Here is a 25,050-nt window from a genome sequence, read left to right as displayed (position 1 = left end):
GAATTAACTTGTATTGCTCTTTGTTTCTTTTACTCGTGTTAATTATTAACAACTACACCGCATTGTTGCATTGCATAACAAAATTTCAACGCCAGGTTGAGTTTGGTTGCGATTCAAACACAAATATGTATATTCTGCATAATTATCTTTTTTTTGGTTTATGAATGCAAACATAGCTCACATTTTTTTAAACTGTTTTTGTACTCATCTTGTTTTTGAAATGGGTGCAAAGAGTGGGCTCATTATTAATACTCCAACTATCTAACTCTAATTTCTTAAACTTTGGTCAAAAAGCAAAATTATGAAGAGCACAAAAATATATCCAAAAAATAGATACAGTATGCTCTCTCCTCAGAGTACAAAAATGTTAGAAAATACATTTTTAATCTCTTAATCATTATTCTTTTACATGTCAAACAAACGCTCTCAAATGCAAACCGGGGTACATAAATACCCCGATTCGGCGTTTGTATCACAAACAAACGGAGCCAGTCATGTGTATCGGTCCGATACGCTACTGTATCGACGCGTATCGTATAGTATCGAGCAATTCAATCTAATACGCACCGATACAACAACGTTTCATGCATCCGTGTCCATCCCTTCATCTGACACTTATAAACCGCATTTCACTTTAAAAAACTGAGGCTAGCATGATTCAAAGATAGAACTAAGTCATGCATTAACCTTTATCAACATTAAAGTCTAGTAGTCTACATATAAACCAAATAAATAATATATACTAATATTCAACAACTCCAACTATAAGTTAAAAAGAATAATTTATAAAATTAGTATTTTATGACCAATGGAATAAATAATTTATCAAATCTACGTATATACAGGAATTTGATTTTTAATTTCAAAAAATTTATACAAATAAAATTATTATTAATAGAAAAATTATTTTAATACTTAAAAATTATAAATTTGTGCATTATATGTATATTCAAATTTTTATAAATTATTAATTAATATTTTAATTTGCATTAAATAACAATGTCTTTACTATTTAAAAAATAAATATATTATTTACAAAATATTTGATAATACCACATAAATTGAATTGGTCAATTCCACTAATCTACATTTATATAAAAATAAAATAATTTTGTATTTTAGAAATTTTATAAAATAAAAATATTAATAATGGAATAATTATTTTAGTAATTAAAATTTATTAATTTTCATATGATATATATCTTTAAAATTTTAATAGATTTGATATATTTTAAGTTAAGATTATATATTTTTATAAATTATTAATTAATATTTTACTTTACATTTTATAATAACATATTTATCTGAGAATTGATTTTTTTTGTTGATTTTTTGTTAATGTTAAAAAATAAAAATAGTAAAATAGAAATGTTGATATAGCAATTCAAATAGAATAGTTTCATATGTTTTGTGCATTGGACTTTAATAGAAAATAAAATAATAATGGCTTTGTGCATGTATTAATTTCTAAGAATCTATATAATATGTCTTAGATTCTTGATTGGTGCACTATCAATAAAATTGCATAATATCTATGCATCTCTTATATTACTTGTAATATATTTCTTTATATATACCATTAAAATATAAAGCTCCTATGTATTTATATATTATTATAATTATTTTGGCATTAAACTTAATATTATTAATATATTTATGGAATTTCTATGCATTTCCCAAGCGTATCCAAATATTTTCATATTTTTCGTCTGTATCCATGCGTTTCCTAAGCGTATCTGTATCCGTATCCATATCTAAATTGTCCGATACGATACCCGATACCAATACTTTGATCCTTGCCTGTATTCTAATTTTCTTTTACTAATAACTATTTTTTAAGAGGGATAATCACTTAAACATACCCTCTAATTTTGCTAAATTATTTAAATATTCTCTATGGATTCCGAAACTACTTAAATATACATTGTCATATGGCCCCACTTCACACAAATAGGCTCTCTATTGGTCAACCAGGACCATTATTAAGTGCATTAGACATTTATCATAATTTTGCTTTTGTCCCTGATTAACCCCATTTATCTTGGATTCTGATAAAAAGAATTAACAGAATAAGATTAAGGGGGTGTTCTTTTTTTTTGGATTTTGAGAGGGGAAATAAACCTTTTTTTTTCAGATTTATATGGGGACTAAGGAAAGTTTATTTTCATCACTTACCCAAGCAAGTGATACACTTCTCCTAGGTGGGTAAATAACTTTCCCGCTTGGGGGGAAAGTTGCCAACACTTGAATTGGACAAAAAAAAAAAACCTTTTAATAATAGACTTTTATGGCTAAAACGATCATTGCTTTATTTACCTGAAAAATAAAAGAACATGGGTAAATACACTTACCGGGATAAGTCTTTCCTAGAAAACACTTGCACAGGTAAATAACTTACTGAAAAGAGAACAGAGCCTAAATGATTCAATAATTGTTCTTTTATTAAAAATCCCAATTTCTGTAGCCGGTTACAGGTTACACTATTTGTCTTGTTTATTGTCCCAAAATGAGGATGGATATTTATGCCAAAAGACTTTATTCTCATTTACTAATCAATTAATATGGAATTTTGCAAAACAGAAATTAACCTGAGGAGGTTGCTTGTGGCAGCACTTCAACAACAAAACCAGGCAAAGCTTATACATTATTTGGCTCCGTTCACTTTTCGGTAAGTTACTTACCCGGGTAAATGTAATTACTTGGGTAAGTTTTTTTTTGGGCAACACTTACCCGGGTAAATGCATTTAACCATGTTCTTTTATTTCTCAGGTAAATAAGGTAATGACCATTTTAGTCATAAAAATCCATTATTAAAATGGACATTTTTGTCATATTCAAGTGTTAGCAACTTTCCTCCTAGGTGGAAAAGTTATTTACCCACCTACGAGATAGGTACTAGGTAAGTGATACTCAAGAAAATAAGGTTTCCCTAGTTCTCACATTAATTTGAAAAATGAATATGGGATTCTTGGTCAATAGGAACCAAAATCCCATTAACCAACTTTCCCTCTCTCAAAATCCAAAAAAAAAAAGAATTTCCCCTTTATGTTGCAACTTTACAAGAACAACTGAAACAACTTTCTAAAGAGATTACTCCATAAGGCCTTCCAAGAATTTCAAAAGCAAAAGTTAATGACTATATAGGTTGAAGTCATAACTGCTAAAATTGCTGCTCCATCATCGTTTTAATCCCAGGATCACTAGAGGCACTCGATTTTAAATGAAAAAGCCTAAGAAACGGAGGAAGAAACCCATATTCCTCCTTTCACCAGGACTGGTGAGAAATCGCATTTGGTCCTTATAAAACCATGCTCTCATACTTCACACAGTGCCTTTGCAGCCTTGTATTGAGAATATCTTCCCACGAGAAACAGATGATGAGTACAGAGAAAGCTATAATACTGAGGAGATTTGTGCCTTCTTTTTTTGAAGGTAACATTGAGACTACTAATATTGGTTCATCGTCGCCTATCAAGTTAGACACCTCAACACAGGTACAAATAGAGTAACAAAGAAAGCTCTAAGAAGATTTGACAAATAAAATAGTAGGGTTACCACAGCAACCGAAGGAAAGTAGCTTTACAAGACAGAAAAAAATATTAGATTGAACAGTGAAGGGCATTTCTGCCTTTTTATTTTTTCCGTTGATCTTTTTGTTAAATGTTTTAAAGTTTTGCAAATTGAGTATTCTAATAAAATCTCAGGGCATATCAAGGGTTCATTTGATTCGTATCCAACAGGGAATCCCCATTCCTTCAAATGAGAGAATAGCCATTCCAATAAAAATAAAAATGGGCTTCTGATTTCACTTAACCAAACAATTAGAATTGTAATAGTCCATTCTAATTCCAATTCCAGACCAGCATTAACGGGGCTTTGTAATTAACCCGTTTTAAGATGAATTCACGGCAAACCAAATCAAAAGTAAACAAGGTCGACAGCTGCATGTGAACCGTGAAACACGTGAAAACCCGTGAAGTGAGAGACAGTGGGCTTACACGTGGCAGAGTAAGGATCAGTTTTAGCGGTGGTGGAGCGTGTTGACCGCCAAAGTCAACACTAACCCTCTATACCCCCTCTTGCTCAGGCTCAGTCTCTCAATTTTTTTTAGATATTTCTCTCCTCATCCATGTTTAGTATTACTATTATGATATATACCCAATTGGAGTATTGGACGGGTATATATGAATGAAAATGACATGGGAACCAAGGTTCTTCATCATGATTCATGAATTGAGGCGCACACCCCTCAACGCAGCCAGAAAAGCAATAATCACAACATTGTTTGTTTCGTCAAAATTAGGAAAGCCCACTCTCTGGACTAAGGATTCCAAGTAACAGCTGATATGGCTTGGTGAGATTAGTCCTTCTCCTCCAATTACTTTACTTCTACCATATGTCCCTTTTTCTGCTTCCAAGGATTCAAACATCCAATCAACTTTTCAAATTCTCAACTCCCAGTGTTTGCTTTAATTTTGGACGACCATCGTCACAGCCCACTCTTTGGACGATTAGCTATACAAATTATCAAGGAAGACAGACCACTATACATATAGATTGGAAGGATATCAAGACAGTATCATACTATTACCAATCTGGATGGTGCCATTAACGTGTTCGCACTGAAACCCCACTTGACGTGGACTTAAATTGCTTTCGGGGAGAAGAGCAAGCAGGAGTAAATGTGACAACAAAATAAATGAACCATTGAATCTCTGCAGGCCCAGTGAGAATGTGCCTAATCAGTCGGTAAATGATTAATTAGTAAATGTTGGAGTTTGCCCTGGGTAATCGGTAAAGTCAATTTGATTAATTAAAGAGATAATTAATTGTACCGTCTCCTGACTTTTCTCCTAACCAACAAGCTACACATAGTTCGTTATACTTGATAGAATGCTTGAAATGAAATATAATATACTTAGGCTTTATAAGTTTAAATCTTTTCTTTATTTATTTTGGCAAAAGAGTTAATAGATGAAATGAATATAATATCCGGGAGATCTAAGTTTAAATCATTTCTTTCTTTTATTTCGGAAAAAGAACTAATGCATGAAATGAATATAATATCCGTGAGGTTTAAGTTTAAATCTTTTCTTTTTTTTTTTTTTTTTTGCAAAAGAACTGACAACTCACATAAAAGTTACTAGAGTTACAAATTACCACCCGGATTGGAAGAGAGTAGATCTCTTACTCAATACGGAGGATCGCTAGTGAACTCCAACTTGTGATTATCTATATTTTCTAGTTCTGCTTGCTATCTCATGGGCTTTAATATTTTTGTTCCTTGATATATATAATCAATTACATATAACAAATTTATTCGTAAGAAGCTTTCACTTTTTCAAAATTCAAAAATGTACTGTTTATCTCATTTCACATCTCCTTTCTTTAATGCCATAATTGGGGGTGTTTCAGTCTGGCCCCGCCCGGTCCAGGCCCGGGCCCATATTAAGCTCGTAAATTTTAGACAAATTTTAGAGTCAGGCTTGGGCTTAATATTTCAAATCCGGCCCACATATATTTAAACTTTCACATTTTGTGTATGATGTACATATGTGTATATGTTATTTTACATTATATTATATATTTTATATATAAATATTATAACATGACATGTACAATTTATATTATATGATATATAAAATAAAATTTTATATACATGTTATGTCATTTAATATAAAATATTATAGATATGTAATGTTTTATATATGAAAAACATTGGCCTAAAATCAGGCCCGACCCAGCCCGAACCCATATAGACCTGGCCTAGGGTTTATGTTACAGGCCCAGAACCCCGTGCCAGACCAAGCCCGGGCCTAAGCTATAGCCCTTATCATAAGTGCAAAGCTCGACCCAGGCCTGGCCCATGATCACCACCCCTAATCATAATCTCTACAAGCACTTGAATGTTTTTATTTATGATGCCAAAATGGTATAATATTAAAAAAGCATTGACTAACCAAAACTCCCCAACCCCATTGTTTTTTTTTTCTTTTGGTTTTTCAAAAACCTTTTATCTTGGTAAGTGTTTGTTAGATAAATATATTTTTTATCAAAGGTATTACTTATTCATGCCATAAAGTTATCCACTTGAAAGATGAATATCACTCAAGGTTCAAAGTATCAATAGGTATCGGTCCGTATCGATCAATACGTATCATGCCGATGGCTTCCAGATACGCCCCTCTAGGGGTTGTATTGGATCAGCCATTGGTTCAAAGGGTAGTCATGCTTTAGACTAACTCCTCTAAACCGGTTCCAAAAAAAATAAGTAAAACCTAAAAAAATACCAATACAACCCGATACACCTCTACGACATATCAAGCATATCAATATTTTGAACGTTGATATCACTTACTTGAATAAATGATATATAGGGAAAAACAACTTATTGTAGAATCCACAGTTTATTGAATAGTGAACACAAGATTGTTGGTCAATGTGGAAACCACTTTTTGAAACCTCAATGACACCTGATTAGCTACTAATTTCATGATACTAGTTGATTGCTTATAATATTACTAAAAAGTTGGCTAACTTATAGATAGGTACCCTATACTTTGGGGGTAGTGACAAATAAGTATCTTCAACTTTCAATTGCAACATTTGAGTATCCTGAACTCTCAAAAATAGACACTTGGGTCCATTTATTACTATTCCATTAGTTAAACATTATATAATGCAAAAAATACCCTTCTCGTATATTTTTGAGATCATTCTCAAGTAACCAAAAGTCCCCCCACGATGACGTTCTCATGTGGACAGCAAATAGCAAATTCAAATTTTCGGACAATGGCACTCTCTGGTGATGATTTTACTCCATAGAATAATCTCAAAAATATATAAAAAGGGTATTCTTGACATTATGAAATATTTAATTAACGAAATACTAATAGATGAATCCAAGTGTCTATTTCTGAGAATTCAGGATACTCAAATGTTGCAATTGAAAGTTAAAGACACCTATCAATCACTACCCCAAAGTACGGGGTGCCTATCTATAATTTACCCAAAAAAAAAATTGATTAGCTATAAGTTTTTGCGGCATCATAATCAAACTCGTTTTTAACTCTTGTGAATATTTGCTATGGATTTGAATCATTTACTTCTTGCAATACAAAATTCAACGCAAATGATGGAATCCGGATCTCCCACATTTGTGCTAAATTCAACACTAACCAATATGAATTCATCAACAGCCATGGCCCCACGTTTTAGAGTTTGACCAAAGACCAATAAACCCACCTGAATTCTTCTTAATTAATGTACAAGTCAGTACAAATCATTAAAGCGTATGAGATCTCAAGTCCAAATGATTTGGCCATCCAAATCTCGTACTAAATTCTTATTGGATTTTAATCTTATTAGAGATTAAATTTAATGAGGTTTGATTGATCAATTACACAAAAAAAATATATGTATATATGTCTTGGAAAATAATTTTTTCTCTTATTAAAATTATTTTTCAATTTGTCCCATATTGGAAAATTACAAAATTTGTTTTGACTTTTTAAATAGGAGCTTATTTACATTCCTTAATAATAAAGAGGAGAGTATAGAGGCTTGCTACTGTACAACACGCGCATGTGTATGCAACGTAATGAGGCGTACTTTACTCGTACCTGCGTGATTCACAATTCTTCAACAATAAACTTAATAAATCTGAATGGAAACAAATAACATTTTAAAGACAATTTCTTTAGACACACTTAAAGCTTCTCCTCCAAATTTTCATGACCACATGTTTCCAACAAATCCAACATTTAATCCTGTCTTGTCGTTAATTGACTCCAATATCTACAAAACAACCCATACATTCTATTAAACATTTGAGTCACCTACAATAGAATTTCATTCCTGAGTGATGGGGAGGGAATGACAATTTGAATGAAAATAAGATTCTAAAATCCACCCAATCAAATAGTTAGAATCAAAATGGCCGACGTTAAGCAAACGGGTTGTTAAATAGAGACAGTACACAACTCCTTTTATATTAAACACCATATCTCTCTCCATCGGTCCCTGCCAAGCTCTGAAAGCATGTCTTGTTTAGAGATCCCCACTTAAAAAAGCAGGCATGCATATGCATATGGTTATTGGAATTATTACCAATTACATCCAAACATCACCAGGTCCTGTGTTCCGACAAAATCCACTTTAAATCTTATCTTCTCAAATTAGAAGCTGAAAACATGGGTCAATTTTGTACCAAATGGGATGGAATCAACTCTCTTTGGGTATTTTATATATACACTGTCTACTATGGAATTTAGCTTCCAAACCATCGCCTGGTGTGATGGTGCATAACAATCTTGTACATTGTGTAGCTGTCCACATGGCTTGTTGTTCACGGAGCCATGTCCATTGCAACCATACGTAAATTCATCCTAGTAATGATTTTTTTCTGCACCATAATAGATCTTGGACTGTTCGCATTAGGGCATGTTGGTTAGAGCTTAGAGGGAAAATCCTATCCTTTACATTCCATCACTCATGATGAATGGAGTCCGGATCAAGATTGGCTTCAGTCAGTGCATGACCTGTTCGAGCACTGTTCAAACGGCTTACAATCTTGGGCATATCTCCGTACCTATGTAATTTATTTGATGGGAGATATTCCCCAGGCCCATTCGAACTAGGCACACCCTTTGTATTAATAAATATTCTGACAGTTGGGGTTAATAATTTGTTTTTAGACCCTATTCTATTTTTGAAAAGTTATTTGTTTGTTGGGAAATAATGATCAGAATATTTATTAATTTTCTTTTATTTTTCAGTTAAATAAATAATGATTATTTTACATATAAAATTTTATTATTAAAAGAGGTAATTATGTCCCATTAAAGTGTTGGTAATTTTCCTTAATGAAAATTTTAATTACCTACCTAAGAGATGGATGGAAAAATAAATTTTTCATAAACCTTACATAAATCTAAAAATCAACGAGAACCAAAATCTTTGTCGCATTATATTATAGTTTTGCTTTGTTGAAACGAAGCAAAAATGGTTGTGGTCTCCTAAAGCGTTTGATAACACTTTTCATACCTCTTAAGTCTGAAAATGTTGCTTTTCAGACGCCACCTATGTTTGGGTTGAATAAGAAAAAAAGATTTGAAATGCATTTTCAAATCTAAAACCTTAAGACCTAGGCCAGTCACTGAACACGGTTGGATGCATTTCAGACATGGCCAAAAGTCTAAAATATCCTCAATATTTTTAATAATGACATATTATACCCCATTTAAACTCGATAGATGCTCATTCAGTTTGTTGCCATCGAACGAGAAGGGAGACAACAATGGAGAACTCGTTGAAAAGAAAATCATCTCTCAATTCCCATTCTTCCTCTCTCTCTCTCTAAGATCAACCACTAGAAAGCTTTGGAGCTAGGGTTGGGTGTAAGGTTTCGCCGTTTGGGGACTAAGGTTCATCAACTCATTGTTTTGTAATTCTATCTAGATTCAAAATCAAGGAAAACTACTGGTAGGGTTTCTTCGTGATGGTGAAGTCACCACAAACTAGCTACAGCACTAACCCTTCCAACAACTTCGACTTTGAGCTCTACGAAGCCATGGTTCAAATCAAGCATAATCTCAGCTATTTCCACGGTATTTATGCCATCATCTTGTTACTCTTAGCAATGAAGCCATAACCTCGACCTCTGCAAAGCCATGGTCTCTCTCTCCTTTGTCTTCCCACCACTGCTGCAGCTAGAGTAGCAGCGACGGTTAACACCTCTCTCTCTCTTTCTCTCTCTCTCTCTCTCTCTATCTCTCTCTCTCTCTCTCTCGCTATATATATATCTTCTCCACTCTCGGCCATTGTTGTCCTCTCCACCCCATTTTCTACCTTTGCAACTAATGTAAAAAAAAGAACACTATTACAATTGATGTAAAATTAATTATTAATTATTTTAACTTTTATTAATTATTAAATATTTTAATAGTTTTTAATATAATAATTTTCTAATTATTAAATATTTCTACTTGCTTCATAGACTTTATTACTATTTTTATTATTATTTTAATTCTTAATAATTTATCTTTAATTTATAAATTTATATGTACTTTCCAGTTTTATTCTTATTTTAATATATTTTTTTTATTTTTATAATTTTATTTGTATTAATTATTAATTATTAAATATTTTAATAGTTTTAAGATATTAAATTGCTAATTATTAATCTTTTTTCATTGCTTCATGGACTTTATTACTATTTTCATTATTATTTTGAATTTTAATTATTTATTTTGAATTTATAAGTTTATATGTATTTTTTAATTTTATTCTTATTTTAATATATTTTTTAGTTTTTATAAATTTATTTATATTTTTAATATTATTTTTGAATTTAATAATTTATTTTTTATGAAAATAGTGCAAAATGAATAAATTCAAAATTATCAAATAATTTGTTTTAGGATAAAATAACAAAATCAAGAAATTTCAGATGCATTTGATCCAATACAATCAACCTTATCTATTCAAGACATTTTTAATATTTTTTTTAACTTTTGAGATTTTAAATTTATCAAACGCGATCTTAAATTCACTTTCACCTCTTAATTAAATGTGAAACGTGAATGGTTACTTCAAACTCGTATCAAATCCATACATTCCCGTGTTTCGGGCGGGATGATGTGGTCTATTATGATTGAACTAGTATCTACCATGCTCCCAAAATTAGCCACCTGTGTGAATCTCACTTGTTTCATTTCATATCCATCGTGAAATTAAAGATATAGGGATTTGGGCACTTGTCCACTTGAAATGAGATGTGATCAAACAAGGGAACTTTTATTTTTTTTTTCTTTTCCAAAATTTCTAAATGTCAAATGTGAACTGGGATTAATGAACGACTAACATAGAATAGTGGTCGTTGTCCTATAATGTCCAAAAAAATCATAAATAAATCTAGACAAAACTGTGAACACAGAAGGCTAGGGTTTTTGAAACATATAAAAAGAAATCTCCCACTCCCAAATCCCAATGGGATGGATTTATGAACAAATATTTTGAAATTATGAAGAGTGAAGACTGAGAGGAACAAGGACAAAGGAAAAAGTAGAGTCCGGAAATCCTGTAAACAAATATTACCCAACCCAACCACGGTTGGACAATTGATGGAGAGTGAGTGCACAACACCAGTACGGACACGGGTACACTACGCCCTCTCCCACAAAACAACAAGCGACGAGAGTAGAAACAGGAACACCGGTCACCGGTCACCGTCCATTCCCTTGGTACGAACTACCAAGTTCCCTCCGCCAGCCTCCCTCCTATCAGAATCATCAGCTATTGAACTCTCCTCATCAATTAGGCCCTGCCCTCCCCATCCCCAACCCACGCCGCTTCTTCACTTTTACAGTACTTGGGAAATCGCCCTCTTCTCTTTCAGTTTTACTCGGGGGAGACTTTTACCGTGCTACCCTGAAGCCCCCCTCCTGATTCCTGAGTCCAGAATCCACATAGATATAGATAGATAGAACCATAGAAGTTAGAAGTAGAACCCGTCCCAACTGATTACTGATTATCGATGCTGGAAATGAAATCGACCCTAGTCTCACAATACCTCGTTGTTCTGTCTCTCAAAAGTTAGAACGGCGAAGGTTTCCATGTCAGTCAGTCTGTCTCTTTCTTTAACCCCATCGGCTTTTTCCCAAACTCCAATGGACAACACGCACGCTACACCCTGCATTTTCTGCATTTCTCCTCGATCTGAGTCTCTCTACTCAATCTCTTCCCAATTCCCATTCGTTTCTAGCTTTCTCTCAAAACATGAATTTTTTATTTAAATCAACTTGCCACTTGCCAGCATCAACTTACCGTGCATCCATCCAAGCCCAAGTCCAAGAAAACCAACCCCACGCTTACAAAGAACTAAAAATATACAGAGATCTTTGTTTCATCGACTAGAAATTGGTTATAAGTTATAACTTAGGAAAAACAGGGAGGCGCATCTTAGCAACATTATTAGTTAGCGTCTCACTTCACGTGGGACCCTCACCCCTATAACGTCTCTTTTTCAAAATCTAGCAACACGTGCATGCGGGTTAGAAACCAGAGGATCAAAATCTGAAAATAACAAAATATGAGTTGTATGCATACATGTCGTGTATATTTAAAAAAAACTAATTGATTTATATATTTACGTTTCAATTATTCCATATATAATTAAATAATTTATACATTTTTTTTTTTGAAAAAAATGTTTATAATTTTCTTCGTTTACTAGTACAACGCGTTTCCCGATTCTTTTTCTTCATTTTTTTTACCCCAAAGAGCAAAGCAACCAGCCAACCATGAGGAGGCTTCGAAATATGAAATAACAAAAAAAGGGAATCTCCTCCCACGGCAGTTTCCGGTTTACTGTTTATCGGGAAACCGCTATTCATGGCCGCGACACCGACTCTACCAGTTTCCCCATCTTCTCAACGAGCTTCGGTGACAATTTCTTCACTGATTTTCTTTCCTTCTCTGGCCGGAAGTCAAAACCCAGTGCGTCCGTGATCTCCTCACAACTCCAGCCCGCTTTTCTGAGCGAGTCCGAAAACCGGTCTGCTTTCAACAGTAGCGCGTCAAGGAGTGTTTGGCTGTCCAATAATGCAATATCTCCTTCGAAAAAACCGGATGCCGATACCTGTATCATTTCCTCCACGTCCGGTTCGCCCCACCCGCCTTCTCTCAAAACCGTCCCGATCCGCTCCAAGTACCGTTCTACCCATTTCGGCAATTTCGTCCGAAATATCGGGCGGGAAATCTCGAAATACTGCTCCGGTGATGATGGAGACGACGACAATGTATAATTCCTGCGTCGTCGATCAATGGCCGCGTCACTCCAGAATTCGACCCACCTGGGTGTTCTCCCTCCGCTTCCGGTGCCACCACCGGTATCTAAGCTTCTTCTTGAGTAATTCGACGACGATCCGGTGGTCTTCTCGCTAACGGATCGCTGCTTCTTAAGGATGCAAGAGTCATCACATCGGAACACCGACTCGCGTTCGAAGAAATCCGATAGATCCGATCCGCAACAAAAGATTCGGTTCTCGTCCACGAAGAAAATAGGGTTTCCAGCCAGAGGAGGATTACAGGGGATGTAGCAGTGATTGAAGAGAGGGATCAAAAGGGGCGCCCTCTTTAGAGCGTTTCGAGCGATACGCAGCGCCTTTTCAGGGTTGGACGGTCGTGGACCCCAAGATTTCGGCCAGAGAGCATTACGTGCAATCTGGAAGGAAATCGCGGCAATGGGTAGGTCGAGCAAAGCGCGGAGATGGAGGCGAGAACCAGCTCCAGCACGCCAGTCGGGGAAACCAGGCCCGACGGGAAGGCCGGCGGAGAGAACGGCTTGGAGGTCGGGAGGGAAGGCGAAGCCGAACTCGGCCTCGGTGCGGGCGAACTCGACATCAGAGAGGCCTTCTTCCACTGGTATGCCGGAGTTGCGAAGGTGAGAAATGACCGTATCGGCAAGGGAAGAGAAAGAAAGCAGCCCATGCCGTACTGGGATAGTTGAGGTGGTGGCAGTCGGGGCTGCGGCCGCTCGAGCGGAGAGACGACGTAAGCCGGCTACATGGGCCGGGTTCAATCCGGTCATCCTACGGTCCACGTCGACCATGGTGGTCGGAGAAACTACGACGGTTGTGCCAGGAAAACTTAGGCGGTTACCGGAAACGTCAGAGAAAATCAAAATGCGACGGTTCGAGTATTCGAGTGCGTGCGCGACTGTGTAAGTTTTTCTCTGTTTTTCTTCAGTTTTGTGGAAGAACAAAGTGTGTTGGGAGGGGTGTTTCGTTTTATAGCTGCGGAAGTGGGACCTACTTGAGATTTGGCATGTTTAGTTGCAAGTAGCTTACTTGGGTTGGGAGTTAGGACTTTGAAGTGTGATTATTTTGATTCTTAATTTCAAAAAAAAAAAAAAAAAAAAATCCGGAGTTCCAAATTAATGGCAACTACGTCAACGTCACCATCCGGTGGGACCCAATCTCTACAGCCTACGATAATAGAATAGAGAAACCCCCACCCCCCTCCACCTTTCGGCCGAACCAGTTCATTTTCATTGTATGTGCCTATGTGGAGATGAGAAGAACAGATGGTGAGATACTAGGATTTAATAATATAATCCTGTCGACGCTTTTAGTTTTAGTGGGAAGCGTGTGTTGCGATGCAGTGATGATGGAAAAGAGAAGCATTTGGCAATGGCAAATTGGCTGGAAAGGGTGGGTCCCTCTGTGAATGACCTGACCAATCGTCCTTTCGATCTACACAGACTACAGTAAGCTCCCCAAATCCCATAAACATTACACGGTTGATGAATGATGATGAGATCGTTCGGTTTATACGAACGAAGTTGACAGCTTGTTTAGTTGGGTTAGACTCAAGAGAGAGATCGATAACGTTAAATGTGAAAGCAACTTCTCAGGGATCAATAACACACACAGAGAGAAAGAGAGAGAGAAGAGAGGTTGAATGTTTGAATGATAGGAAGGGTGGAGTAATTCCTGAGGGATTTGAGTGGCAATAAAGTCAAAGTCGGTGGGTATACCGCGCGGGTCCGTGTATTATGTAGTGTGTACAAACTCAAAAAAAAATAGAAAGAAAAGCGGGGAGGTGAAGGTGGCAAACAAGTCTGAACTGTGAACTGTGAACGAATGGCCGGCATTTATTTTTCAACCTCTTCTTTGTTTTTTTACCTTGTTGGGTTCATGGATTAAACGGGAGGGAGGCGTATGCACACGTCGGTGCATTACAGGGAGGAGCGTTTCCTGGGATCCCGACTTCTTACAAGAAAACAAATTGTTAAATCCAAGGAGAACCTTTCCGTTCCTCCTTTCCTTTTACAAAATTCTTTGATAAGATTAGTATAAAACGAACTGCTGCTTCTTCTAACTGTTTGAAATAACAGTCAAAAGGAAATAAAAATAATAGCTAATTAATACCAAATAGAGGTGCCCGACCTGATCAAGTTCAATGCTCTCTCATTTACGACGGCAGTACACTCACTTAGGAAAACAGTATGTTTAATTTTCAGCTCTTTCAATGTACTAACTAGCTAGTAGTTTCTTCTTGAAGAGTGCTGGGATTCCCCTCCCATCTCATCCGTTAAACCGCCCCCCCGTGATGTTTTATTTTGTAATAGTTCTAGTTTGTTTTTCTCTTTTCTTGGTTAGTTTTATTTCTTTTCTCCTTTGTTTCTACTCTGTTTTGTTGTCTGTAATCTGTTCTGTGTTATTTACCAAAAAAAAAAAAAAACTAGCAAGTAGCAATACATATTAGATCCATTATTTGCTCTTCATTTGTGCCTGCATTAGAGCAGATAAGGTCTCCATTTGGTATTGTTTCAAATGTAAAATGGGTGAAAATTTTTCAACGCAGATGATATAGAAGAGAGTGCAAATGAACATGGGCATGATTCCCCACTTGCCCCAAAGACAGAAAATTTGAAAAACTCAAGGGGGGACTAAGGAAGGGATCTTGATTTGACTATAGGGTTTAGGGGGTGAAGCTAACATGTGGGCTGCTCTTGAATTTCGTTCCTCATTCAACAAATTATGATTTTTATAAGGGGGTCGTAGCACCAATTATAACCTATTAAGCTTATAATCATTTGGTCGGTATCATTTTGGGGTCAACCATTTGTCCGTTTCATTACTTCAATACATGGTTGCGATGAATTTTAATAATAAAATACGTAGCTTGTAACAGTGAGAATTTGGGCCTAACTAGCTTTGTTTGTGAAGGCAGGAGGACCACAGTGTCCCCAATTTTCAACGGAGAACAGCTTTGGGTTTGGGAAGAAGCGATTGTTAAGAGAAGTTAACTAGAGGCTACACATTAGCGAGAGTAGAGTTTTGATTTGTATGGCTTTGGCCTTTGGGGAGTGCTTCTGTGTTAACAAATGTCTTGGAAAGGTGATTAAAGGGGTCACCAAAAGGTAGAGGTCTGGGGACCCTTGTGAAGGGATGCGGGTCGACACCATTGGTCAAACAGTAGTGGGCAAGGTGGGGAGAGAGACCTACTTTAGAGAACAAGGAGATCACCCGATGGGGATAAAGGTCCAAGTGGTAGTGCTGGGCAAACCCTTTGTTTCCTTGTCTTGTTTCGGCACTTCAAAGTTCAAACCCCTACAAATTTGTTTTAATTTCAAAAGACATGCATTAGTCAATCTTCTCTATCTTGCTCTTATCACACTGGTCCTGATCCGACCATATCTGTCTCTGTCTGTGTGTGGGTGTTGGTGAGAGAGAGAGAGAGAGAGAGAGAGAGAGAATCATTTAAGCATCCCTAGTTTTGATTTGATCCCCTGTAATCCAACTTTTGTGGTATAAAGAAGTCATACTGCTTTCAAAAGAAAGTGGGAGCCTTCTTGTAGTGCAGTTAGATTGTCAAATACCCAATCCCAACTGGCCCGGCCGGAATTGGAACCCCTTTCAGAAATGAGAATTAGCTTCAGCTTTCTGCACTAGACTGCGAAAGAAGAGTGGATGATCCAACTCCATCCTTTTGTAAAAGAAAACAAAATCCTGATCCACTATTTTTTTTTTCTATCTTGATCAAGGTCATTATAGGGCCAGTCTGGAAATAAATAGTTTCATTTAACCAACTTTGTAATTGTAATCAGACAGCTGCCAAGCAAAATCCAATTCATTGGGCCCAAAACCAACCCATATCAAAAGAATACCAGACAGAGAGGATTGTTTACAATAATTTGATTAAACCAGCTTAACAAGTTAAGATCCAGGAAATTTCTAATGTGGGTACCATTACTTGGTTATCCAATTGTCTTCACCTAATTAATTATATATTCCTCTTCTTCCCACATATTAATTTGTCTCTAAAGAAGACAATTCAAGTCATGTTCAATACAAAGTGGGAATGCATGATTAAGAGGAATTGAACCGTTTTGTAGGGTAAAAGTCTAAGTATATAATTTATTTTAAACACTCGTAGTGGTGGATTAAGGCAGGGATTAAGTGAAGATAAAATTAATCCAAGAAGGATACACCCCATGTGCCTCTTCACTCCTATGGAAACAAAAAAACATTTTAAAGTATGAGCTCTCTTCTTCTGCTGCTTCTTTTTAGGGGTTGTTAGGCTTTAGATTCATAGGTAGTAGGGAATAATAGGTCGTTAAAGCCTATAAATTAAAGTGGTTTTTGTAAGGGAGAGGTAGTATTGCTTAATTATTTAAGCCTAATATTCACAAGTTAAACCATTATAGGAATAAAATAATTAATAAAGAAGAGTTTGTTGCCTTGTTTGATAATTTGAGAGAGAGAGAGAGAGAAGGTTCCTCTACCAAGGTAGTAGCTAGCCTCTGCTTAGTAGTTGAAACGTATCCCTTCACTTCAAATTTGCCAAGCCAACTAAAAATTCAGCCCCACTAGACTCAACTTGTTGCAATAGATTCATTTAACTACTGTGAATCATAACGTTGTTTGTAGTCATGTCTTTCTCATTCTCTACTTTCTTTTGCTTAAAAATTGTAACTAAACGATGGGCATTTGTTGTCACCTCACCTGTGTAATCAAGTTGATTAGTGTATCTGGTGTATGCTTTTCAATAACTTATAATAGTTGTGTAAAGTAACAATAATGTTCGAGTGACTCCCGTGTGGTGACCATAGCTTTTTTTTTTCTGATTTGATGATTACTTGTGTCTTTCAAGTAAAGATAGATGATGGAGGTAAAGCCTAAAGGTGGCGGTACACACAACTCAACTACACATGTAGATGGGCATCTCTTTCTTTTGTTTAGGCGTGGGTGTGATAGTGAGTGGTGGAATAAAGGGTTATAGATGTGCAATTTACTTGCTTCTTTGATTCTTTCTCATTAGAACATCAATATCAAAGGCAGCGGAAATCCCGTGTGGTGCACGGGATACTATAGTGAAGGAAAAAAAAGTCACAAAAAAAGGTTAGGGAACAATGTTGGGGCAAGTTGTACCCTGATTGGGGGTGTTGCTTTTAATGGATCCTTTTTCTTTTGATGGGCTCTTTTCATGGATCAGTCAGGCCATAGCCCTAGTGGTAGTGGGTTCCATCGCCTACATGAATTTGAATCGAATGCATGTAAGTGAAATCTCATCCTGTTATTATCATCAGGATCAGGAGAGGGCATATTTGAAAAGAAAATTATTAATTTGAGGACAAGATTAGAAATCCCACATTGTTGGGACTTGGGAAGACAGGTTTTGGATTCGGGGCTTTGGGCTTTTGCTTATACCCAAGTTTGGCATGCCGCATCTGAGTTGGGGGGAGCCATCTGTTTCTAATTTATTTAACCTTTTGCCATGTGGCAAGTTTTCACCTTAATTGTGCAGAATGGAATACTAATTGGGTCACGGTTTTATCGATTAATTGGGCGATAAACCCATGAAAATTGTGAAAACCGTCACCGGGTCACCGGTCAACCATTTGATCCGGTCCCAGTCTTGCCAGTTGCCACACTGACATCTGCACAAAATTATTCCCATATTTTTTCAGAGGAAGGCGGGCTGAGTTGAGACCAGGGGTTTTGTTTTAACTTTTAATTGATGGTACTTTCTATTATTGAAAACGAACCATAGACGGCTTTTTATACAACATATGTATACCGATTACCATAAAAGTTGAAGCGCAGGGCAGGCCTGGCCCGGTCGACGTCGTATAACAACAGAGAATCACACTGGTTGCTCCCTTCTCTCTGTTTCGTATGTATATCCCCCATTACTACTTTCAGGGAAGCAGAGAGCAAGAATTCTGATGTCCATTGTCTTTTCATCAGAAAGCAGCTTTAATATGATAACTGACCCAGTGCCCAGAACTTACAGAGAACAACCTGACACGATGGCTATTGAACTTTGACGGAAAGCTCTGCCCTCCATGCCCTAACTTAGTTCTTATTTAGTAAGTCTTGTATCGATTTATGTGGTCTTTAGTCTTTACATACAAGTGTCCGAATCCAAATACCAAATGTATCATTTTCGTTGTCTGGCTGGATGAATGAAGTGAACCCAGTTAAGGCTTTGGGATCGAAGAGAGATGTGTTCCCTAGCCCACTCACTTAGCGTGTGTTTATTTCCTTAAAAGTTATTATTTCATTATCAAATAAGCATTTCATTATATTCATCAATATGTTTTTATATTTATAAAAATGGGTTTTGATTTTTGTGTGCATTAATTATTCGGGAAGTTTTATTTTAACATTTTCTCAATGGTTGATGGTTTATTCACTCAATCGTTGACGTGATGCCTAATGACGTTTAGTTGTCAGTAAACAGTTTATCAAGCATTTTACTCGATTTTGAAGACAAATCAAGCACACACATTTATTTAATAAATGAAAGTTATACCAAATACATCGTTAGTAAACATTGTCTAATCAATCCTTGCAGGATTTAAAGATCGAGTTTTCAGGTTGAATGTTGGAGCCTTGAGGTCGAAGGTCTCCAAATGACTGCCCATAAAAATTAAGTTTGATGTTAGCCCAATGCCCGATCAATCTCAACTTTTCTAGGCATGTATGTCATTATAGAATCAAGCTTTGTTGTATTGGAATAATGTTTGACCAAATAAATGATGTGGCATCATCTTGGATGTTAGATAATATAAACCATGTTGAGAATGTTGCTGTGGGTACTAGTACCAAACAAAACCAGTATTGTTTTCTCAGGAAACAACCTATGTAACAACACCGATTTCAAACAAAATAGTGTTTATAACTCCACATGCCCAACACCATTTTTCTCAAAAAATGATATGATATTCCCAACACTGATACCAAACACCTACATAATATGTGACCTTGATTGGAATTGATATGAGTTATAAAGTGATGATTCCCTAATCCTTGAAAGAAGTCCCTTGGAAGCAGGCAGGTTAGAAAATTAGAAAAGCTTCAAGGGTTTCTTCTTGATTAAGGTCCTAACATTTGCCTTTGATTCTATGGATATGACCCGTAGATTGAGGTCGAAAACTTGGAAATTGGAATACATTCAACCAAAACCAGAAGCTCTAACACCCCAAGTCCCAACTCCAACTTATTTCATTGCAAATTTTTATTTTTTTACGAAATAGCTTGTGTTGGGTCCGTTTGCAGTATAAATGTGGACTGATGTAAAATTCTACTTTGATTTATATAATTATACTTGTCGGTGTTTGTTTACAGTGTAAATAAAGTTTGGTGTAAAATTACATTTTCGGTTGTATTTATTGACATTCGAATGGAGTGTAATTTTACATCATAAATCAAATCAGTAGAAAATTTTACTTAGGCTGCGTTTGGTAAAGGTGTAAAATCGAACTGGGGCAAACTTTGCACCCCGGTTCGATTTTACAAACATTTGGTAAATATGTAATTTTACACTGAAATTACATTTTACAAAAATCGGTGTAAAATTACATTTTACCTTTTAATTACATCGCTCACGCACGTTCTCTCTCTTTCTCCTTCTTTCTTCTTCTTCTTCTTCTCCTTTTCTCTCTCTCTCTCCTCTCTTCCTTTGACGAGAACAGAGAGACGACGATCTTTGGAAGCTTTCGCTCTCTCTCTCTCTCTCTCTTCCTTTGACGAGAACAGAGAGATGGCGATCTCTGGCAGCCTTCGCTCGCTTGCTCTCTCTCTCTCTCTCTCTCCTCTCCTTCTCTCTTCCTCTGACGAGAACAGAGAGGCGGCGATTTCTGGTAGCTTTTCCATCGCCTGTTTCTAGGTCTAATATGCCGGTTGCAACACCCAACGAGAATGAGAACAGAGAGGCTCACGTATGAGAGCCTGCAACACCCGGTCACCAGTTTATGGGTCTGATACACTGCTCATGATGCCTTGTTTCTTGGCTGACCGGCAAGGACTGCAATCTCTCGGTTGTAGTGGACTTTTACCTCGATTTCCTTGTGTTCATCATCGTTTCATTCACAGCACCATTCACAACCATTGTTCCCACTCCCTCTCTCTCTCTTCCCCTCTCTATCTTCTTCTTTTTCTCTGTCACTTTCTGCAGAACAGCTTGTTGGCTTCTCTATTCTCTCCCCCTTCCTTCTTCTTCTTCGTCATCATCCTCATACACTTTAACTGTTACACGAGGTGAGTGCAAAAGATGAACCGGTGATCTTCCAAACAAACATCAATGTAAAACTTTTACGTAACCAGTTCATCTTTTACACTTGTGTGGTAGGCCATTTTTCAAATACATCGGTGTAATTTTGTATTTACACCGCATCCAAACTAAATGTTATAGTAGAATTTTAGATTGATAATCGATGTAAATACTATATTAATAATTGATGTAAATATTACATTGATGATCTTGAATTCTATTAATGAAGTTTTACACCAAAACAAACGCAGATCATCAAATCCTAAAGGGCCCGTTAATAGTTAATACTTCTGCATCATCTATCATCCTTTTAATACCGAAAATGAGGTGAAAGGTCTGGTGTGTAGAAAAGTAAAACATAAATTACTTTTTTTGGTAACTAAAAATTAAATTACTCTATAACGCATGATATGGAAAAGATATAATATCCGAAAAAGCAGCTGATCAATAAATCAGAATCATAAACGTGATAGAGAACATGATGTTATTTATCAAAATTCATAGGTGGGTTTTGATTGATCAAAATCTTTTCATACCATATCTTTTCTGCATCATAAATTTTCCCTTTTTATGAATTCATCCATTTTCGATATTTAACTGAACCATCAAATAAATCCCCCTATGCAGGAAATAAATTTTCCTTTGCCCCTCTCGTTTTATCAAAAAAGAAATAGATTGCCGAAGCATAACTTAAAAAATTAAGTAGACAGCAGCTCATTTTTTAGTCTGATATACTGCATCCAAGAAAGTAATTTTGCAAAAGCAGCAGAGTATTCAATGATTCAATCAACCGTCTTTAACTTCCCCATCTATGGAGATTGCTCAGACGTACAATCATTCAAATTAGTTGATATAACGTTCTGTTGTAAAAATTTTACTTTAAATTAGGTGGCGTTTGATAAATCAGAAATTTGAAAAATTAAAAAGTATATATGCTTTTCTACTTTTTAGAGGCTTTGAATAGATAAGTTTGTTTGTTTTGGAAAACTGAAATCTGAAATTTTACTTTTTAGATACACTTCCAAGCACCTCTAGCGTCTGAAAAACAACGTTTTGAAACTAAAGAGGTCTGAAAAGTATTATCAAATGCCACCTTCTTATACAGAGAAATAAATATTGCACTTTTCTGCCTTTAACTCAAGGAAAAAAATCTATTAATTTGAAAATTGGCACATGAACAGGAATTATAGGAAGCTTCCGAGCTGCCAGAGTCACAAATGATCCTATTATATTTACAATCCATGTATGCCAGACTATGGGAAACATTATTTAAAGATTTGTCTATAGATTTGATGAGGGGTGATTTGGCCCAACCTAATAAGGACACGTGAACGCGGCTTGCCAGCCAGACGACAAATCATCATGTGGTGCCACGTTAGCAGATCCCAGAACCTCAGGTGCTCGGTCACTTCGGAGCTGCAGCACCTCGGTACCCACATACATCGAGGTGCCACATAACCGAACCTAGAAGCTTGTCAATCGTCTCCAAACTTCTCGAGATCATGCCGCGTAACTATAGGCCTTATCCTTGCCCCGCCCGAATCGGAGGGAAATAGTAAGCCTCGTTAACTACTACGTTACCCTCCTTCCAAAGCGGAACAGATCCCTACGTCATGGGTCGAGGATTTTGGGAGCGTTTCACAAGACCCACAACAGCCCAGCTATATAAGGGCATCAACCCCCAAGACTCAAGTACGCACGATTACTTGCTCACTAGCTTACTTGCATTCAAGCTTTCAGCTCACAACCAGAGTACAATACTAACTAAATCATCGAAGCAACCTCACCGGGTTAGCCACCCCGGGTTCTTTGATCCTTTGTCTTGCAGCTTGGTCCAACTCACTATGTGACTAGTGTCCAAGTAATCTTCCAGCTAGGAGCTTCTAGGTCGCACACCATCAATTGATGCCATCTGTGGGAAACCGATCAAAAGGTCAACCTTACACCTCACCCATCACCTTACTTTCTCTCAATGGCATCTTCAAGCAATACCGACAAGGGCATCGACATGAGCATCACTGAGGTCAGGACCACCCAACATCACTCCCTCAAGGCCTTTCAGTGACTATTGGGCAGTTCACCATCCCCCTCACTACCTCAAGAGTTTCTATCGTGTCGATGCAGCAGACGAGTCAGCAAATAAATGTCCCGCTGCCCCAGGTAAACACCACTTTCTTGGAACCCTCGGTGATTCCTCCTAGGGTCAGGTGTCACCAGTTCGATGATTTAGTTCAGAGTGTTAGATCCATGTAGATTCAGATGCAGCAAATGCATTAGTTCCAATAGTACTACTTCTATCAGCAGTACCAGTAGCAATTTCCACCATTGTAGCCGAACCAACAACCAGGTTAGTACTAGAATCAGATCCAAAACCAACAGCCTCACTAGAGTGTTCACCAATCTCCCCATCTGGGTGAGAGAAACTCATGGCCAACATACCCCCACAGTTTCTCAAAGGGGGAGCCTGAAAGATAGGCTCGAGGTAAGCTAGCATTAAAGGAACAATCAACAATAGCACTCACGTCCTAAGAATCGTGAGTCACAGCTCGGCGATCGCCAACTTGGGGCTCGAGGTGTGGGCTTGAGATGATACCCTTCGGCGCCCCGCAACAGCCAGCACCGGTCTCTCAACCAAGAAGAAGTAGAAGGAAAGAACCATGATCCACCTCGAAACAATGTTCGAGAGTGAGAGCGGACCAGAATCGAAGTACCCGATAACACAGAAGTCAATAGCACCAGCGTGGAGCCAGCAAAGAAGCAGCAATGGCAACGTCATGAGACTCGCCGGTCTTTCGCCAGGAACAGTCCGCTAGCAAGGAGCAGCCGCCTGCTAGAACGAAGCAGGGAAAGGGAGGAAGTGAGCTTGGTAGCTGCACATCCGGCTCCTGCCTTGTTGAGTTGACCCTCCCCTCTGTCACCTGAGCTACTAACAACCCCAATGGCGAAGAATTTCAAGGTACCCTCGTTGGAAAAGTATGGCAAAAGTCTCAACCCCAAGGACCATGTAGACGCGTTTCAATCTCAGCTGCATCTCGCTGGAGTAGACAAAGCGCACATGTGCATGGCTTTCTCCACCACTTTCAAAGGACTAGCTCGGACTTGGTTCAGGAACATCGCGCCGGGCTCGATCAAAAGTTGGGCACAGTTCATGGATATGTTCATGACCCACTTCATCACTAGTAAGAAGTTTCCGAAGTCACAAGAGAGCCTTCTGAACGTGGTGCAAAGGGAAAATGAGTCAATTCGGAGCTACATCAAACGTTTTAATGAAACGTGCTTACAGATACCGGATCTTGACCCAGTAGTGCGCCCCACTACAGCACGAAAGGGAGTTACACACAAGGAGTTCAGATGGTACGTCAGAGTAAATCGCCCGGAAAACATCACAGAATTCCTAGCATTGGTGGAGAGGTTCATAAGCACAGAAGAAAAGCTCAGCCAAAAACTGGAAAGCTAGCAGGGTGAAAAGAGGAAAAGAGAAGAAGAAGGAACAAGCAACGACAAGCACAAAAGAAAGAAGAGCAAATCACCGAGAAGAAGCAACTCACCTCGCTCGAGAAGTAAGTCCCCCTCTCAAAGTTACAGGTCAAGTCGGTGATCCAGGACCCCTCTTGTAGAAAGAACAAACTATACTCCCCTCAATGCAAAGCAAGGAGAAACCCTAATGACAATAAAGGAGTCCTCGTTCGTCAAGTGGCCACCAAGGCTACGGGGAGACCCAACGACTAAGAACCAGGAACCAGGAACCCAAAAGAGAGACGCTCCATAGTCGAGCAAATAGAACGAGCAGCCACCTCGACAGCTACCTGAAGAGAGACCAACCCATGGGGTAATCAACATGATCACCGACGGATCCATTGTAGCGTGGTGTACCATAGCAGCGGGGAAGACCTCGGCCAGAGAACTGAAGCACGAAGCAGAAAACCCATCGAAGCGACCTCAGGTGGAAGAGTCCATTTATTTCATCGAAGACGATGCGCGTGG

At 37.5% G+C, this 25,050-nt stretch overlaps 2 protein-coding genes across 2 annotated transcripts; one reads left to right on the top strand and one right to left on the bottom strand.

Moving 5' to 3' along the window:
* Positions 1 to 12,120: 12,120 nt before the first annotated feature.
* LOC104601774 (uncharacterized) lies at positions 12,121 to 13,855 on the bottom strand. The gene has a single exon (XM_010265235.3). It carries the CDS (start codon positions 13,610 to 13,612, stop codon positions 12,392 to 12,394), a length of 1,221 nt encoding a protein of 406 aa, XP_010263537.1. The 5' UTR covers positions 13,613 to 13,855; the 3' UTR covers positions 12,121 to 12,391.
* A 10,149-nt stretch (positions 13,856 to 24,004) lies between these two features.
* On the top strand, positions 24,005 to 24,523 carry LOC148803735 (uncharacterized). Its single transcript, XM_088897460.1, has one exon. It carries the CDS (start codon positions 24,005 to 24,007, stop codon positions 24,521 to 24,523), a length of 519 nt encoding a protein of 172 aa, XP_088753586.1.
* The last annotated feature ends 527 nt before the right edge of the window (positions 24,524 to 25,050 follow it).

This window comes from Nelumbo nucifera, chromosome 1, assembly GCF_055504915.1.
Source record: "Nelumbo nucifera cultivar China Antique chromosome 1, China Antique-T2T, whole genome shotgun sequence".
Lineage (NCBI taxonomy): Eukaryota > Viridiplantae > Streptophyta > Magnoliopsida > Proteales > Nelumbonaceae > Nelumbo > Nelumbo nucifera.
Note: the sequence above shows the minus strand (reverse complement) of the source record. Positions and strands in the feature narration are given on the sequence as shown.